The sequence below is a fragment of the Lithobates pipiens genome, unplaced genomic scaffold (genome assembly GCF_037356315.1).
Source record: "Lithobates pipiens isolate NorthernLeopardFrog02 unplaced genomic scaffold, aLitPip1_a1.2 Scaffold_3, whole genome shotgun sequence".
NCBI lineage: Eukaryota > Metazoa > Chordata > Amphibia > Anura > Ranidae > Lithobates > Lithobates pipiens.
This window is the reverse complement of record NW_027507790.1, coordinates 185,245,994-185,265,256: the sequence shown is the minus strand read 5'-3', so window position 1 is coordinate 185,265,256 and position 19,263 is coordinate 185,245,994. Positions and strand designations below refer to the sequence as shown.

At 39.9% G+C, this 19,263-nt stretch overlaps 1 protein-coding gene across 1 annotated transcript in view; it reads left to right on the top strand.

Moving 5' to 3' along the window:
* SERINC5 (serine incorporator 5) overlaps window positions 1–18,788 on the top strand; it is an 84,511-nt gene extending 65,723 nt beyond the window's left edge. The window contains exons 11-12 of the mRNA XM_077462609.1: window positions 3,007–3,154; window positions 7,916–18,788. Coding sequence (XP_077318735.1) covers window positions 3,007–3,154; window positions 7,916–8,063 — 296 coding nt within the window. The 3' untranslated portion in view covers window positions 8,064–18,788. The remainder of the gene's footprint in view (window positions 1–3,006; window positions 3,155–7,915) is intronic.
* Window positions 18,789–19,263: the final 475 nt, after the last annotated feature.

The following is a 19,263-nucleotide window of genomic DNA, read 5'->3' as shown; positions in this document are numbered from 1 at the left end:
CCCCCCCATTCATGCATCCGGCCCCTTGCAGGATGCTGGAGGCATGGATTCTAATGGGGAGTGTTTTTTTTTTTTAAGCAACTTATTAGAGCCAGAGGCTCTAATAGGCTTTAAAATAATAGGCTTCAAAATAGGGTGTTGCAACAGCAAAATAATCGCTATTGTAACATTGATCCTCCTCCCAGCCAATCAGGAAGCAAGTTTTGAGACCCATCACCTGATTGGCTGAAAAAACAGGCAATCCTATTGGACACCTAAGAGAAGGGAGGAGCCACCGATGGAGGAGAGGACATGGGGCTGCTGCCCGCTACCCACCTAGATGGTGTAAAAACTGGACCAACTGGCAAACGGGGGGTCAGTGCCGCTCAGGGGAGGGGGGTGGTTGTTAACCGCGCCCCCCCCCCCCCCCCAAAAGAACACCGGCCACCACTGCATTAAACTTTTAAAGTGGAACTTCACTCTCTCAATCCACACTATTTTAAAACTTAATGCTGCTAGCATTAGTAACAGATGGGAAAGTGTATCATATTTACTTGTTTTAAACTTTTTTTTACTTGTTTTTACATTTCTTCAGTTACTTCCTGGTATCCAGGCATAGGGAAAGCATGTCCTACATCCCTCGGAGATGTGGAGGGAAAGTGGGGTTTTCTCAGCAAAGTACACCATCCTGCCTGCATGCCTGAGCTAAAGGCAGTTGGATTCCAGAAAGTACTGCTACTTGAATTATCTTCCCTTACAATAGAAATGCAGGCGGGGGTGGGGGGGTTGGTTTCAAGATGATTTCTCAGAAAAAGAAAGCATGGAGACAGAGATCAATGGGGGGGGGGGGGGAGTTTGCGCTGAATATTAAAAATGAATTGTGGTGTTCAGATGCAGCGTAGTTCTGCTTTAATCTGAGTTTTATGCAAAAAGCCCAACTCGAGCCAAATTTTTATGGTTTTAGTTTTGCATGTCAGGTTTTGATTTCTGTCTGTGACAGTCACTTCCTTTCAGTGTAACACATTTATAAGAAATGGGGTGGAGGGGGAATGGTTACACCTTTCACCAGGTCAGGAAAGCACAAACCGCAATAAAAAACATTGTCAGAAGTTTCAATGCTTCCCCAACTAATACACTTTTGTTGTGTTTTAGTTTTTTTTTTTTTTTCTGTGTCCCTGTTGGAGAGAATTCTAATGAAATTTTTCCTAGACTGGAATTAAAATTCGCACTTCACATAAATTAGTAGGGTGTAGTTCAGAATTCTCAAATCATGTTATTATTTTAAGTACTTCTAACTTGAATTTCAAGACTCTATTATGAGATATAAGAAATAAAAATGCTCCCCACCCCTAATTTGTAGGTATGCACCTTTTACACAGAATTTTGTAATACATGATAATAAAATGAAATCTGGAGTGGTGCTCTCGCATAAAGAGCAGCAGTCCAAGTCTCTAGCGGTCTGACTTGCTCCCTGCACAGTGCTCCAATCAACAATGCTCAGACTCCTAGGGAAGCTGAAAAAATGAAAGCCACTTTCTGTGGCAATACACTTCCAGACTGCCCGATGACCCACGCATAGGGGGGACCTCATCGGGGTTCCTGCAGGCTAACACGTTTCAAAGGAATATCCTACTTCATCAGAGCCAACTTCTTCCTAGGGAAGCTGATTGGAGCACTGTCCAGGAATTGTGTAGGATCACTGAAGTTCTGGACTGCTGTGCTTTTGTGTGAGCAATGGTGTGGATCTCTGAGCTTTCAGCACAGGGGTACTTGATATAGGGTTACAGTATGATAACATTACTAATAAAAAAAGAAACATATTCTTTACATATTATGCAGCTTTTCGACTGTATAACTATAATATTAACGTGGAAAGGAATAATGGGAGGAGGGTTTCTTTAAGAGAGCCCTCAGTAATTGGACAAAATTTGTCTGATACCTCATCCCAGGAAATTGATTGCACAAAAAACCCTAACAACTAAACTGGAAGGACTGTAACGGTACCAATGGGGGTAAAAAGGTACCAACATATTTATTAATACAGGATTTAAATATTAAAGACCTGAAAATGTACACATGTACCACAAACATAACATCAAAAAAGCGATAAGACGCTCTTCTTATGCTGCGTACACACGATTGGAATTTTCGACAACAAATGTTCAATGGGAGCTTGTTGTCAGAAATTCCGACCGTGTGTAGGCTCCATTGGACATTTTTTGTCAGAATTTCCGACAAACAAAATTTGAGATCTGGTTCTCAAATTTTCCGACAACAAAATCCGTTGTCGTAAATTCCGATCATGTGTACACAATTCTGAGGCATTAAATTCCACGCATGCTCGGAATCAAGCAGAAGAGCCGCACTGGCTATTAAACTTAATTTTTCTCAGCTTGTCGTATGTGTTATACGTCACCGTGTATTTGACATTTGGCATTTCCAACAACATTTGTGCGACCGTGTGTATGCAAGACAAGTTTGAGCCGACATCCGTCAGAAATAAATCCAGAATTTTGTTGTCGGCATGTCCGATCATCTGTACACGGCATTAGTGTTGCTTCTCACCTACCCCGCTGAATTAGGGGATGAGAGACTTGCTGAAGTTTTGATGCAGATTGCGTTTCACGGGACATAGCCCGCTTCTTCAGGAAAATGTATCCCAGTCAAACACTAGAATAGGAAATTATAAACATTGATTGATCAATTGATGTTTATAATATTTCTTATTCTACTGTTTGTGGTACATGTGTACATTTTCATGTCTTTAATATTTTAATCTTGTATTAATAAATAAGTTGGTACCTTTTTTACTCCATTGGTACCGTTTATAGTCCTTTCAGTTTAGTAGTTAGGTTTTTTTGTTCAATATAATAAGAACATCGCTTCCATTGGGTTTTAAAAAGTTCCCGGTTACCTTTAAATTGTAAAAGTGGTTTGCACATTGTTTTTAGCCTATTTATCAACATCATGGTCCTGCTTGACATATGGCAGACTGTGTTTTAATAGTACATTTCTGAACATTCCAAGGTGGCCAGGAAGGTCGGGTAGAGCTTCGAGGAGGACAAAAAGTGGCTTATGATGAAGAAGAGAAGACTTTGTACAGCTACTCCCGCTTCCACTTCATCTTTTTCCTAGGCACCTTATACATGATGATGACGATCACCAACTGGTTTCAGTGAGTGACAGAGAAAATGTTTTTTCTTTTAGTTTTTAATTGAAATACTGTTATTCATTTAATGAATGTTTATTGTAATGTATGTAGCATGGATGTAATATGAATCAAACAATAGTTATATTTGACAATCCAATATTGGCTTACTTGAAAATGTTTGCCGGTCTGCTGACCATCTTTTTCCACAACTTCCTGAATTCCCTACATGCTTTGCATCTTCTCCTCTGCTGTTTGCTTTCAATTTCTAAAGACTACATATCCCATTGTACCTTGCTGCCAACAAGCAGCAAGTCCTGTACTGACGCCGCCTCCCTAGACTCCTCCTCTGTAGATCAGAAGGCAGGCTCTGTGGATTGTGCAACACAGCAGTACCTATCCACAGGGAATAGTGACTATGTAACACAGAATTCAAGGAAGTAAATGTGTGAGGAGCTTCAAAAAGTAAGCTTACAAACTTCAAGATCATTCAGATTAACCCCTTCCAGACTGCCTGTCCGCCGTACGTTACTGGTACGTCGCTGTCTGCTTCCGGGTTTAGGGCACACGCAATGATTCATGCCTGGGACCTGCTGATCAGCTGTGTCCAATCAAAGTCCTGTGTTGACAATCAACACAGAGCTCTGTACAGGGCGAATGATCTTTCTTTAAAAAAAAAAAAAAAGAAACAAAGAGATATGTTTGTAAAAAGCCACACATAATACACACATTACACATTGTTAGGCAAACTTTTAACCCTTTGATCGCCCTAGATGTTAACCCCTTTCCAGGCAGTGTCATTAGTACAGTAACAGTGTATATTATTAGCATTTTTTTTCTATGTTGTTTGAACTGGATATGCTTGTATCTTTTTTTTCAACCAGATTAAAAATTTAACTATGGTGATGTCAGTGGCAGTTAAGCCCCACACACACTATGAGAAAATAGGCCAAACGATCAGCTGGTTTTCCTCAATGTTTCACAGCAAGTCGGAACCGAGGATAAAAATAATGTATGAAAATTCTCGTACGGCAAAGGCTTTTTTTCTTATTTGTTTTTTCTGATCATGTGCAGTCTTTCGTATCTGAAATTTTTCATGCGAAAACAGTACACATTAAATGAAAATCATTCATTCTGTTCCTGTATGAGAAAAATTTGGGAGTTTGTCACTTCACAAATTTTCATTCGGCTGGTCGGAATCAGCTGTCGAAAGTTGTGCACACCCTATCAGATCATTCCTCGGGCGAAAATGTTCAACCAGTTTTATTATGGTGTGTCCAGGCCATAAGCCAGTCCCCCCCCCCCCCCCCCCTGCGTCAGTTAGTGTCCGATTACCCACTGCGCTATCGTAGTCTTGGGATGTCCTGAAGCAATGCCCTTGAGACACAATCACAGAAACTGCCACCTGAGAAGGACTTCTTCTGTCTCCCAAAACATACTGTGGCCAAAGCAGTGTCCTCCGTGGCTTTGATATCTCTGGTAAAATTCTATGAATGTATGAACAAAAGACCATGTAATCCTGAGGAGTGTCCCAGGAGTGACCCCCACAAGACTCGCTATGTGCGTGTACCAAGCCCTCCTGGGCTAATTCGGCTAACGTTATTATCAGTGTTACCCCCTTCTGGATTATTCGCAAAAGCTGTGGCAGAAATCGAAACAGAGGTAAAGCATGTTACCAATGCATCTGCCCCTATCGCCAGTGGGACCCTCTTCCCGGACACAACCTGTCCTAGAACTTGGAATCTAGTAGATTCACCTGCAGCGTTCTCCCTCCCACTATTCTATACCTGAAATATGCACTGACGATAGAGAGACGGCATTCTGTCTGTTCCAGACAGAATGTGGTTCACCTTTCTGAGCCGCATGCTTCCTGGTGCCTCCCTGGTGGTTAACATATATGCCCCTGTAGAGGCTTTTCTGGATGAACCTACAGCTGGTTTGTACCATAATCCAGAGCACGGCGGGCTGGTCAAAAGCTCCAAGATATTTTTGGGCAGTATACACATCTGTGGAGACCAAGTCCACTGAACTGTAGCCACCCTCAAACCAAACTGGAGAAACCGGCCTGGTTATTATCTTCCAATACCCGAAAGGAAGAATTCCATCACTCTAGATTCTGAACCATCAACTACCAATCCTTAGCTGTGCAACACCCAGAGAACAGAGCTTTTCAGCAATCAAATACCTGGATCTTCAAGTTCCCAACAGAGAGAATGATCCTTTACCAAGACCTGGAGTAGGACTGTACATAAATAATGTGCTTCGACCTATATACAGCTTCCTACTGCAAAATGTATTGAGGGAAATTCTGGACCAACTGCCTCCTGAGCAAAGGTTATTGAGGTATACTGAGATTGACACCACTTGCGTCTTAACCACTTGCCGACCGCCGCACGACGATGTACGTCCTATTTTTGAAGAGGGATATCTCGGTAACGGCAGCAGCTGCTGCCACAACCGAGATATCCATCTCTTCAGGCGGCGGTCGGCTGTACGATAACGGTGGTCTCTGCGGCGGATTCGCCGCGAGATCACCGCTATCGGTGGCGGGAGAGGTGCCACCCCCCCTCCCGCCACCCTCCCGCACCTTCCGCCGCTTACCGGAGCCGTCGGTAGCGGCGGAGGCGATCGGGTCCTTCTGTCTGCTGGGCATAGAGACAAGTGAGGCTAAGATGGCCCCCACTCGTCTCTATACCATAGGAGGGCGGAAGCGACGTCAAAACGTCACTTCCGCCCATACCTCTTAAAGGTATATATTTTTTTTAAATGTCAGATTGTCTTTTTTTTTTTTCTTTTTTTTTTTTGTTGCATTTTAGCCCAAATATGAGATCTGAGGACCTTTTGACCCCAGATCTCATATTTAAGAGGACCTGTCATGCTTTTTTCTAATACAAGGGATGTTTACATTCCTTGTAATAGGAATAAAAGTGATCCATTTTATTTATTTTTTTTAAAAAGTGTAAAAATAAATAAAATAAATTAAAATAAATAAGAAAAAAAAAATTTTTTTTTAAAAACACCCCGTTACGACGAGCTTGCGCACAGAAGCGAGTGCATACGTGAGTAGCGCCCGCATATGAAAACGGTGGTCAAACCACATATGTGAGGTATCGCCGCGATCGGTAGAGCGAGAGCAATAATTCTAGCCCTAGACCTCCTCTGTAACGCAAAAAATGCAACCTGTAGAATTTTTTAAATGTCGCTTATGGAGATTTTTGAGGCTAAAAGTTTGACGCCATTCCACGAGCGGGCGCAATTTTGAAGCGTGACATGTTGGGTATCAATTTACTCGGCATACCATTATCTTTCACAGTATAAAAAAAAAATTGGGCTAATTTTACTGTTGTCTTATTTTTTTATTCAAAAAAGTGAATTTTTTCCAAAAAAAGTGCGCTTCTAAGACCGCTGCGCAAATACGGTGTGAAAAAAAGTATTTCAATGACCGCCATTTTATTCTCTAGGGTGTTAGAAAAAAAACAATATAAAATGTTTGGGGGTTCTAAGTAATTTTCTAGCAAAAAAAACTGTTTTAAACATGGAAACACCAAGTCCGAAAAAGAGGCCTGGTCCTTAAGTGGTTAAGCAAGTCTAGCACCGGAGCTAGGAGCTTTGTGAACTTCAGAAGCTGTGGCTAGCCTGAAGGCAATTACAGAATTCTTTGATGAGGCTCGAAACAACCCGACATATGAAGCTGTGTGTTTCCTGATGATTATGGGCCCCGCAAACTACCTCTTGCAGAGAGGTCATCACTGAACAGATCGAGCCTAGACCCAACACAAGGCAAAGACTGACCCGACTAAGCAAGGAGTGAACCACCTCAGAGACTGCTCTAAAATCTTATGGTCTGATATACTCTCTAACACCGCAACCTCAGACGCCTCCCTCACTTAGGAGGGAAACCTGGGCATCAGGCGCTACAGTGGCTCAGATCACCCTGATAACTTTGGTCCAACAGGAGACGTGAACATTGCCAGACCACTTAACCTGAGGGCAGTGTACCTACCTCACCCTTCTAAGTCATTTAGCTAGTCTCGCAGATATATAATAAAGTGACTGTATTAGACCAACTCATACGCAGTTCCACAAGGATGTAGTGTAGACAATATTGGTCTACCGGTATACAACCCCATAGATATGGAAGTATGCAAGTACTCAGGTATGCAAACATGCAGGTATACAGGAGATGTGAACATTGCCAGACCCCTTAACCTGAGGGCAGTGTACCTACCTTACCCTTCTAAGTCATTTAGCTAGTCTAGTCTTAACCTGCCATTAATGCAGCGTTAGGCAATAAGCGCATATGCATGTATCCCTAGACAAATAAACACATGTATATAGTTCTAGGCAAATAAGCAGATATGTAGTCCTAGGAAAAATAAGCACATATGTAAACAGTTTAAAGTAAATAAGCACATGTGTATACAGTTTAATGCAACGAAGTATAATTTATTTATTTAAGAGAGAGATATGATTGATTTTTTATATATACAGTTTAATGCAACTAAGCATACATGTATGCAGTACAGGCAATATGCATTTATGAGGCATGCATTTATGGAAGCTGCCCCTCCTCTACCATTTTCAGAAGGTGAGCAATAGCAGGTCTCATATATCACGCATGACACATATATTTTAGGCCATCATTCATTTGATAGTAAATATTTAGGCTAAACATAAGTGAAACTGTACTCAATTTCCATGGGCCAATGTGCAGTATACTAAATTTCGTACCATTCTTCATGAATATAACCCACACATTCTTACTGTCTTTTTTTTCTCTTTCCACAGTTACAACCATGCTGATATAGAAAAGCTCTTTACTGGCAGCTGGTCCCCCTTCTGGGTTAAGATGGGTTCCTGCTGGTTGTGCATTGTGGTCTACTTTGGCTCTCTACTGTTCCCTATTTGCTGCAACAGCGGAGGATATGTGGTGTAGATGAACGGAACACTTTTATCTGTTATAAGAAGTTTTATTATCTGTTACATCATTTGTTACACATTCTTAATCCAGTTACATAGGCTTGATTGAGAAATTATTTTTCAAATACCCTTTTTATTGTAAAAAATATTGTGCAGGACACAAAACTCGGACATCAATAAACAAATTTTTACATCAGTGTTCTGTTAGCATGTCAAGTGTAGAAGACACATTAAGCCTGAATAATTGTTTTCAGATTGATTTGTCTCGTTTATAGAGAACAATATTCCAGACAACGTCTTACAGTGAATACTATTTATGTAATTTCCGCTGTGTATAGCGCCATATTTAGACTTTAGACCTCCCTGTCAGAAGAAATTTCATTCATATGTTCCAGCTTGGGACCATTTGACTGGTGTAATGCCAGGTCCAGAGCAGGCCTTGCGGCTCATACCTGTTACACCTATCAGCATCTCTTGTTTAATCATGTGTTATGACAACACAGACAGTTCTTCTTTTAGGTACTTCCATTCTGTATGTCGTGAACCCTTATTTTCTACCTGAATCTGTTATCCAGTTTTTTTTTAGGTCTTCAAACCATTTCCTATCCTTTGGTAATATAGTTAAAATATATGAGAGAGCAGTTTAAAAAGTGTTATCTGTTCTGCCACGGCATGTAGGAACATGGTCATGTAGTGACCAGCAATGTTGTGATCCACCACTGTGGTCCTGAGTTTAACTTTTACCAGGGTCCTAAGAGGGTCCTTGAGCCCAGATACAAATTTATAGGTTGGTAGGCTTTTGTACAAGTTGGCCTACTGGTACCCAAAGGTGTGAGATCTTGCTGCTCAAAGTGAACATCAAGCAGCTGGAATTTTACATCTAAGTACCCAGATATACAGTAAAACATTTGTTCTACACAATAGCTGTGTTTCCAGATCATACTGTATGTGGGTCTAAAAATGCAGGCATTGACAGACCATATACACTGACAGAATTCTACATTTACACAATCAAATATGCCTGTTTGTCTTCAAGATGCATTTTGGATGACATTGGTATTTTTCCAACATTTACATGGGTCATTAAAAGGCAGATCAAGAATAACTAGTCCATGTATGAACAACTTTAGGTTTCGTAATTGTGCTAAGGAATCCCGCAACAGTGGTCAGAATTTCTTCTTCACATGTAACCTGTTGGTATAGAAATAAGGGTATTGCCATTGCTGACTAGTTTTTGAAGCTACTTGTTCCAAGACTGTTATCCTTTTTATTTTTAATCCTTAGTCACTGTCCTTGATCAATCATGTGTAGGTGTCTGGTCACTTATGCATATGCCTGTTCTAAGTCAGTGACTAAGTAATGAAGCCAGGATACAAAAGACCACCCTGGAACATGCACCTTGACAGCCCAACTACTTCTATTCTAGCAGGTTTTTGTAATGCCTGCTCCAGGGTTGGTGCTATGTAAATTGTCAAACCTAATCCACACGGTGACCCAGGAGAAAAACAATCTGCCATTCATATCTGTGTGTATATGACTGGACCACAGAACCCATACGGCTACTTGTGCATACTAGGACGATGTTTACATGGCGTTTGTGCTATATGTTTATATACAGTAACTGAATTGTACTATACTGGCTATGTAATTTACCACAATATTACATGAATATTGTTATTTAAAATTGTCTAAAGTAATTACTTAAAAAAAAAAAAAATACAGGTATTGCTGATCCCAATTATGGATAGAGAAGATCTGTGTGAAAATGTTACGGGTCTATAGAATATGAAAGATCTTCCATCTACATCTATACATTGTGATTTGGGTGAAGGGTGATGGGATAGGCTGTGGGCTTATATTATACATTACATTGATGGAAAGCTAGGACTGGCTATGGCCTTCCTGCCGACCCAGACTGTATGTGAATGTAATGCACATGCAGCGGAAAGGTCCCTTTTTTTATATATAGAGAAGGGAATGGTCAGTACTCTATATTGCACTGGTCTCCAAACTGTGGCCCTCTGCTTGCCTTTATCCTGCCCTTCAATGATATGAGACACAGGGCTGCTGCCAAATACCAAATATGGCAATGGTTACTTTCTGATGCCAGAAGAATTCCCACTTCTGCTGGCCACAGTCTGGCCCTCCAAAAGTCTGAAGGACAATAAACTGGACCTTGTGTTTAGAACGTTTGAAGACCCCTGCTATAGTTCATTGATTTTCTAGCAGGTTAGAAAACCAATATAAACTAGGTTATTTAATACTCAAATGTTTACACTGATGCCCTATACAACACAATAGTTGTCCATTTGTTGCAAACATATTTATATGTGCCCATTTTCCACTATGAAGATCCGTACCTAAATGTACTTCCACCAGTCACTCTCTTTTATTTTTATGTAACAAATTGGTACCAACCACAATAGAGCCTTCTGACACTTAAAACAATGGGATTGAAATTGACAGGGAGCCTCATCTGACCTAAAATGTTACAACCGTGTTCAAGTGCAGAATTATGCATACCTGTTACAGTCTTTCAATGGAACCCTATGGAGCCCCTTGGATCCTAGGCCCAGACTACAAAAAAACACCTTTTGCCAGAGCCACGACTGCCCACTGAAGTTCTGGCATGTTTAAGGATGGGCCATTTTCGCTTTACTTGTGTTAAATGAAAGCATGGCTACAAAGCAAATAGAAATAATTTTGTCCACAGCGTTTACCATTGCCCTTCACCTAAAATTATTTTCTAGTCTTGGGTGGATATTTTCTTTAAAAGATGCTTTTATAAAGGCCCTTAGGGTAAAGTTTAACCTTGGGGCCACACTTCTGAACACTGTGTAGCTTACTAAACTGAAACAGACAGACCTAAATGCAATGTAACTGGTATTGTTATATGATCTGTTATAAGAATTATTCTTTAGGATAGGGAGATTTTACATTATGCAATATCAGATGCCGTATATTATCCAGATGAAAAAAATAACTTTATCTTAAAAGGGCTTATATTATAGAGTAATATAAATGATTTGAAACATATGCACATGTAACTAAATTTACCAAAAACTATACATCAGTGGTTTTCTACAAGCTGTGAATTCACTAAAATGTATTTGTGTGTTTTATTTTTATTTTTTTTGTTTTATTTACAAGATGTATTTGTTGTATGAATAGCATAATGGTCAGTTTATTCTTTTTTTTTTTTTTTTTTTTTTTTTTTGTAATTACTTTAAGTGGTTTTATAGACATAAAATAGAATGAAACTGACAGGTTGGAGCCCAAAACTGGACCATAAGAAAATTGGATGAGAAGTGCTCTGGTCCACAGTAACCACATTACTTGTTTGTGTTCTGTTTTACCTATAGAATTATGCCATCCTCCTAAACCTTTTGATCATTAAAAGGTAATGGTGACAGGCTTTGTAGGATTTGGATTTCTTTCCTATCATTCACTGAATTGAGCCATCTTCTAGTTTTTACATGTTTTCCTGCATGATGATGGTCAAACAGCTCGGACAGAGCAGTGTGGTTTCTGCATCCATTCTCAAGAATATAGCTGTCACAAATCAGCAACACATTTGTATTTCTGGTCTGTGAGTGACTCTTTTCTTCTAGCTAATAAAAATTTCTAAGGTGGTAGATAGCAAAAAACACCCAGCTCCCTGGTGTGTAAGTTTTTGTATATTTTTACTAACAGCATGTACAGTTCAGCCCGGTAGCTTTAGCACTTTAATATGGTTATAAAACATAATGTCATTTGTAATTACCCTTTTACCTAAGACGTGATATGTTGCTTCTCGTTTCACCCCTTTTTTTTTTGCTCTAATAGACCCCTTAGGTGACTTGCATATTTTGCATTTAACCAGTGTGCATCCCATCCCAACATTTTTATGCACCCAGGATGCACAGGTGCAGAGTCCAGCCCCACTGCCTGCAGCTTGTCAAAGTCTATGGCAGGCTTAAATATGCTGCGCCTGAATGTGTTTGAACGCTTTACTGGCCTTTGGTACTATAGGCATCCAGGAATGTATGCCCAGAACACAGGTATTCCATGCATTTCTCCCTCAGTGCATAGGGCCCTAAAAGCAAGTAGCACTCCGTAAAGGATTCTGCCCTGTCCAGCCGCAGTGTGTGTAGTTCAGTCTGCAATAGATTGATAGGTGGCAGATCTGTATGCTGCAACTGTCCCTCATAAGTGCACTAAAATGCCGGGATTGGATGTACGTGGACCAAACGCCACATGTGCAAGTAACCAAACTCTACAGAACTATGGTGGTAGATGACGACTGACAGACTCCTCCAATCTACTGAGTTCAATATGTAGTAATATGATTCCTACTTCTTCTCATCAGGTCTTATATAATGGGACCGCAGGACAAGTGTTAGATCTATGTTCAGTTTATAAGGAGCACTTATTTTAGTCCCCGTACAAGCTGTCAGTTTCTGCATTTTGTTAGAGTATTTTTTTTTTTTCTTTTAGATTTTATCGGAGTATTTTTTTCTTCCAGACTTAATAGCGCTCACCTGCTTTCTTTCTTGATCATCTATACACTAATAATTGCTTCTTTAGGTTTGTTTTATTTGTTTATATTATAGTTTAATCTGCACTTGTAGTTTGTGCAGCAAAGATGCTAATATGTGATTTAGTTGTAAATAGAACTGTTGAAAGGTAGATAATTGCATTATATTTCTGCTAATACGTCTAAAACTCAATACATGTTATAATCTGACTGTACAATCTCTGTACAAATTCCTTTCGATTTAACAATGTAAGCACCTATCTAAAATATCCAGTTTGTATTCCTTTATACTAAGTAGTTTCTGGTGGAAGTGAAGCATATTGTAATGTGTGTTTGATAAGCATCCAACATTAGTTTAAAGTGTACCTTTCCTTTCAAACATAGAGCCTTTTATCCTGTGAGCTAACCCAGTGTTGTTCCACTAGGAGCTAGTGACATTATGGAGGAACAAGGTAAAAAGTTCTTCCTAACATAGTGAGCCATTTGTTCAAAAGGGATAGAAAATGGCCCCTACTTGGATTTTCCTTCAGGCCGTGTACCCAGCGCACAAAGGCTTGGATCTTAAACAGACAATAGACCCCTCAAGTATCAGTAGTCATTGGCACCTGTTTAAAATGAAACAATATTGGATTTCAGTCAGTTTTATTTCAAATGTTTATAAACTGATCAAGTATTACTTGTGTGACATCCTTATTGTAGAATGGAGCGGTTTATTCGGGGTACTTCCGTGAAAGTATTCCCAAAGGGAATTCTGATGTTCCTTATAAGACAGTCTGGAAGCAGCAGCTCACTTGCAGACCATATCTCTCTAGACGATACTCTATACAGAGCCCTACATAACTAGAGACCTTAAAAAGGGGATATACCCTCCTTCTGACCCATTTAGCTATTTGTGTGCGTTGCCAATAGATTGGGACAGTCAGGATCTTTATAGCATAAGTAAACGGCTACAAAAAACTTGGCTAGCAGACTCCAGAGCTCAACCTGCTGGCTGAATTTGATCCGAAATATTCTTGTGCATTATTCAAATCGAACTATAAAAAATTATTTAAAGCGGAGGTCCACCCTAAAATGGACCTTCCGCTCATCGGATTCCTCCCCCCCTCCGGCGCCACAATTGGCACCTTTCAGGGGGGAGGGGGGTGCAGTTACCTGGATAATCCAGGTAACTGCACCCACTTCCGGGCTAGCTCTCTGCGGAAAGGGGCGTACGTTACGCCCCTTTCCGCAAGCGCCCGCCCCCTTCCGCAAGTGCCCCGCTGCCTGCTGGGAAACACACAGCTCCCAGAGGCAGCGGGGACCGTCCTCATTGCGCAGCGCGGCTCGCACATGCGCAGTAGGGAACTGGGAAATGAAGCCGAAAGGCTCCATTTCCTGATTCCCATACCCAAGATGGCGGCGGCAGGACCCGACAGACGACCTAGCGATCGGCTTCGGGTGCCGACATCGCGGGCGCGCTGGACAGGTAAGTGTCACTATTTTAAAAGCCAGCAGCTGCAGTATTTGTAGCTGCTGACTTTTAAAAAAAAACAAAAAACGCGGAGTCCCGGTGGACTCCCGCTTTAAAAAGAAGTTGCAGTTTTAGTTTTGAACATAACGAGAAAATTATATTCAAAACTAAAATTGCCTTTAAAGGCTACATCCAGAACCCAATGTTTGAGCTGGAGGAGGCATGAATGTATATGGAGATCTGAGATTACGTGGGGAGTTTCTAGTCTCTTGCTGGATGATCCTCAAGCTTTGTACGCGCTATTGGTTATCTTTTCGTTTAACCCAGCGGGCTGAACAAAAAAATTGAGGCGCTTGGGGGGAGCTACGTTAGTACAATGATCGCCCCGCTGAGCTATTGTGTCCTGACAGAGGATTTCCCCCCCCCCCCCCCCAAAAAACACACTGGTCAGTGTTCAGTGGTCGTTGGCTGCCAACGCTGATTGGATGCTGGTTTCCTAGCAAGCCCATTTGACAAGCCAGGCTGGGGTACACATGGGCCAAATGTTGACCAGTCTCTGTTAAACCGGCTGATATTCGGCCCGTATGTACCAGGCTTGAAGCCTGAGCTCCCAGATCATAATGTGGGTGTTCAGGGATCCCGTGACATTACAAGAGAAAGCCCTACCTAGGCCACCTCTTGGGGCACTGATTGAATGATTGCTTTCTCTGGGTAGAATCTGCACATTTGGAGACTTTTCTACAAAACATATGCTGTATATCTATTTTATTCTGACAAAAAGTTACATTTCCTTCTCTCTTGTATTGTTGCTCATTTCTTCTCATTGTCCCATTACATTCTATGTCCTATGGGTTTCTGTTACTAATTAGTGGTTTACATTTCTTGCTGATGAAAAGGTTGTGGCCATGCCTTGACTTCTAAACAAGGGATTGTGTTGGAAATGGGCAGACATGTACAATGTCATGTTTACAGGAGAATACAGCTTTTTTTCTGAAAATGTTTACTTTATTTAGAAGGTATGTGAGAGCTAAGTTTAAAATGACTAAATACCAAATCCTTCATAAAAGGTTTCTTTTTTTTTATCCCACCTTTATAATATATAACAGAGCTGTTTGAAAAGAGCCCAAGACAGTGTTTTCTGTTAATGTATTGTGTACATTTATCAGACAGAAATTGGAGGCTTTCACACTTGAAAACCTAGTGTATGTCCATCTAAAACATATTTTGTTTTTAAGTTTTGGATGGTGTGGGGGAATATTAGAACTTCTGTTGGGTTTTTACTGCTATCTGGAGCTCAGAAAGAGCTTCAATTGCTGTCACAGTGACGAGTTTCACCAGACAGCAAGTGGGCACCTAGACATTAGAGGGCCATCATATGTGTAGACACCATCCAACTGCTGGAAGATTTCCTTTCAAAGGAACCCTGTCATCAGATAAATGTTGAGGTCACCATTAAGATCCATACAGATATACTGGTTACCTGGCTGGCATACATAATCTAGCTTAAAGCCTAGTACACACAGGCTGAAGGTTGAGCGACATCAATAAAAACCGCCTGACATTCAGCACTTGTGAATGACAGCCAGTCCGACAGAAGCCGGCCGCTCAACAGGGGAGATTGCTGTTCTAACTATGGATAGTAAGTACAGGGGCTCTGATCAGAGCTGTCAGTTTAGTAATGTGTACTAGGCTTTACTCATTTCCTGGTCATTATAGAGGAACAAGTATGCAGATTAGGAGTTCAGACTTGCTAGAGCTGCATAACTGTTCTGAGTCTGTGGGCTCAATTCACAAAGCTGTACCCTAATGGCCCGTACACACAATCTGAATATCGTACGACCATTTTCAGTTAATAGGCGCAAGTAGAAATTGAATAGCTGAATAAAGTCACGAAAATTCTCATACGATAAAAAAAAAAAAACGGAAGTGAAGTGTGTTGTAATGTATTTGTATTGAATTTTCAGACGAAAACTATACTGACCAACCCGAAAATCGTACAAGGAAAATTTTCGTGAATGCCCGATCGAATAAGATCGGATGAATGGTCGTGATCGGGTGTCGAAAGTAGTGTACACACAATCTGAAAATCGTATGATCCTTCCTCGGATGACCATTTTCGTATGATATTCGGATCGTGTGTACGGGCCATATGGCTATCATTCAGATTTTCGAATTTCAATGGACTCAACCAAAAAGAACTGTCACTTTTTTGAAATAAGGATACTTTTCTGATAGTTGGTTATCTTGTTTATTGAGTCTAATGTCTCAAAAGTTATTGAAGTCAAAGGATCAGCAAGAACACCAGTCAATCAGTGTTTACAAATGGGTTATCAATGGTAGCCTGTTTAATTACATTGTAATTATGACAGATTTACTTTTAAACAGATCCTTAGCACTATCCCTACTGTACAAAGATTATTGCCTGAGCATGCCTAAAGCACCTAATTCTATGGCCAAAAAATATATATATATTTATATGAAATTGTCGATTTTTTTTCATTTTTTTTTTTTTTTTTTTTTCTTCTTGCAAGGTACATATGGGGTCCCTAGTGCAGTCTGCCAGAACACAATAGCTCTGCAGGGGGGATTCCCTTCATCAACACTGGCTGTGATGATGGGGGAATTTTTAGTGTTTTCCTTTCTTACAATCTGTGGTTGCAGGAAAGAAAATAACATCATGTATGGCCTGCTAATGTTAGAACCGCCTCCAATTTGTATCAATGGACATTCATGTTCCCTGCCTCCTTTAAACGTTCCTTAATCAGACTGGCTTTCTCTTAGCATCTGCATTCATTTCTCCATCCCCGCTATACAAAGACCTGAAAAACTGAATTCAAAATAAAATACCAGAAACCCTGATTAGAACTTATTCGCTTGTAGCTCAGGAAGCAGACATGACATGACCACAACCGCCTAGAATAGAAATTCATTTTGGGAGTTTTGAGAGAGCCTAGATGTTTGAAGGATGTCTAATCCCAAAAAACAAATGTAATCTTTTTCAGGTAACCAGTTCTTAGCTGTGGTGGCTGCATTCGTTTTCATTTTTTGGGTTAAGTGACGTGTAACGTCCTGTGAATTGAACTGAAATCTTGAATAATCTTCCTTCTAAGCTATCTTCTGTAAACTATAAATCCCCCCTACCCCCCTATGCAATGTATCTAAACAGAAGAGAATGTGTTTGTAGTCCAAATTAGTAGATCAGCCTAGGGTGATAACACTGCTTTCATAAAGTACAGTGAGTAAGCAAAATCAACCTAGGACCGGAAATGTGTTATTGACAGGATCAGCAAGTGAAAAAAATGAATAAGAAAATGAATGCAGCCACCACTTACCTTTTTAATCTGTACATAAACTGTATGTTGTCAGCTTTTGTTCATGGTGGGTTTATTTGTTTGCTACATACTTGAATAAAGACTTTTCCACTTCTTTCATCTGACATATTTGGTTAGCACTAATTCCTAATAATTCACTGGAAATTACAGACTTTTTTGCAGGTTCCTTTTTAATTTCATTTCAGCTGTCCTCCAGCAAGGATGCTGACAGCACTAGCTGATATAGCTATAGCCACTAGGGGGAGCATTTGAAAATAAAATCCTGAAAATATTGAACATGTTGCTGTGCCATAATTTGCAAGTACAAATATGTGCCATCAATATATATAAAAAAAAAAAATATATATATATATATATATATATATATATATATCTATAAAAAAAAATCTTAGTCACCCTTTTATAAAGCAAATAATCTTGACACTACATAGGCAGAAATGATTTGATGTGGGACTGGAGCAGATTGTGGTGGTTTGCATATGTGACATTTTCTCATGTCTGTCATGCAACAACTTCCAACCTAAAACCCTTCATATTTCTTCTAGATGGACAATGGTGTTGTTGGGCTTCGGCTCTATTGCATGCATATTTGTAAATATTCCTAAGTAATGGGATTTCCCCTAGAAAGTGTAGCCCTGCTAATGGCCTTTTCATGTACCTAAAGAAAGAAGCTGCCATTTTTATCAGTCCCCTTGAACTTGGAGTCGTACCTAGAGTTTTCATTTGCAGTACCCCTGCTGGTGAAATGTAGCATTGCGGTCTGTGTGTTCAAACTTATTGGCACTTGTAGGCTGCGGTTATGCCTTAACGTGTACATTGACTCTACTGGGGCTTCTATATGAAGGGGAAAACTAGCCATTATTTCAGGAAGAGCTTTGAAGCAGGGATTTGCCTTTCATTTAAACTGGAACCCCTTTTTCACTTAATGTAAACAGTCTTAAAGTTTTTACTGTCTAAATGTTACATTTATGTGTATTTGAAACAATTTTTTTTTTATATATTACAACAATATATACAAATTGAGTTATTTATTCAGTAATTGATGAAATTGACTTGTAGCAATGTAGTGAGTTCTGTAGAATGTTTGTCACTGGTTGGCCAGTTGTCAGGCCCTTGTGGAATCAAGAATGATGGCTTCGTTCCAGACTGATGTAATGGATCTCAGGAAATTGTAAATCCTCTATAAAATGATGCTGCAGACATGGGATTTGGGGGGGCCAGTGTGAGGAAAGGAAATGTATGAAAACAAAATATGGATTATTTATGTATAACATGCAAAATTTTCTATATAACTGGCAGGAGATATGAATGGCTATTAAATTATTCATCAGTTATTCCTTCTTTGAACCCAGTAATATGAACAATGTTTTCTTTAATAAAAGTTTTTTTATAGCCTTTTTAAAAAAACTGTTCTACGTAATAAAGATTTTGTTTTGAAAATAACCTTTTTTGAGTGAGTATTTTCATGTAGATGTGTAAGGCTATGCACAGATTGGTCATCTGGGTCTGTATCAGATACAGTTTTACAGCTGGGGTTGTGCATGATTGACGCACATTCATGATGGCTCACTGTAAAAATCTTCATGATGGAATTAGGTAGGTAAAATACACATCAAAGGGCCACCGTGAAGACAAAGGCAATACTTCTGTATGTGGGCTGGAAAAGATTTCCACCACCTATCGTACTCTACTAGTAATCAAAAAAAGATTCTACCAACTCTTTAATATTGCTTCAATTTTGGGAATCTGATCATTAAAATTGAATAAGAATTTATTTGAATCCAACATGAATGTACATTTAGATTTTCGAGTGTATTGAAATCTAGATCACTTCAGGCTGCCCCCTTTTGCAGGTATAGCTCTGTAAAACATAAAAAATACACTATATTGTCAAAAGTATTGGGACACCTTTACGCGC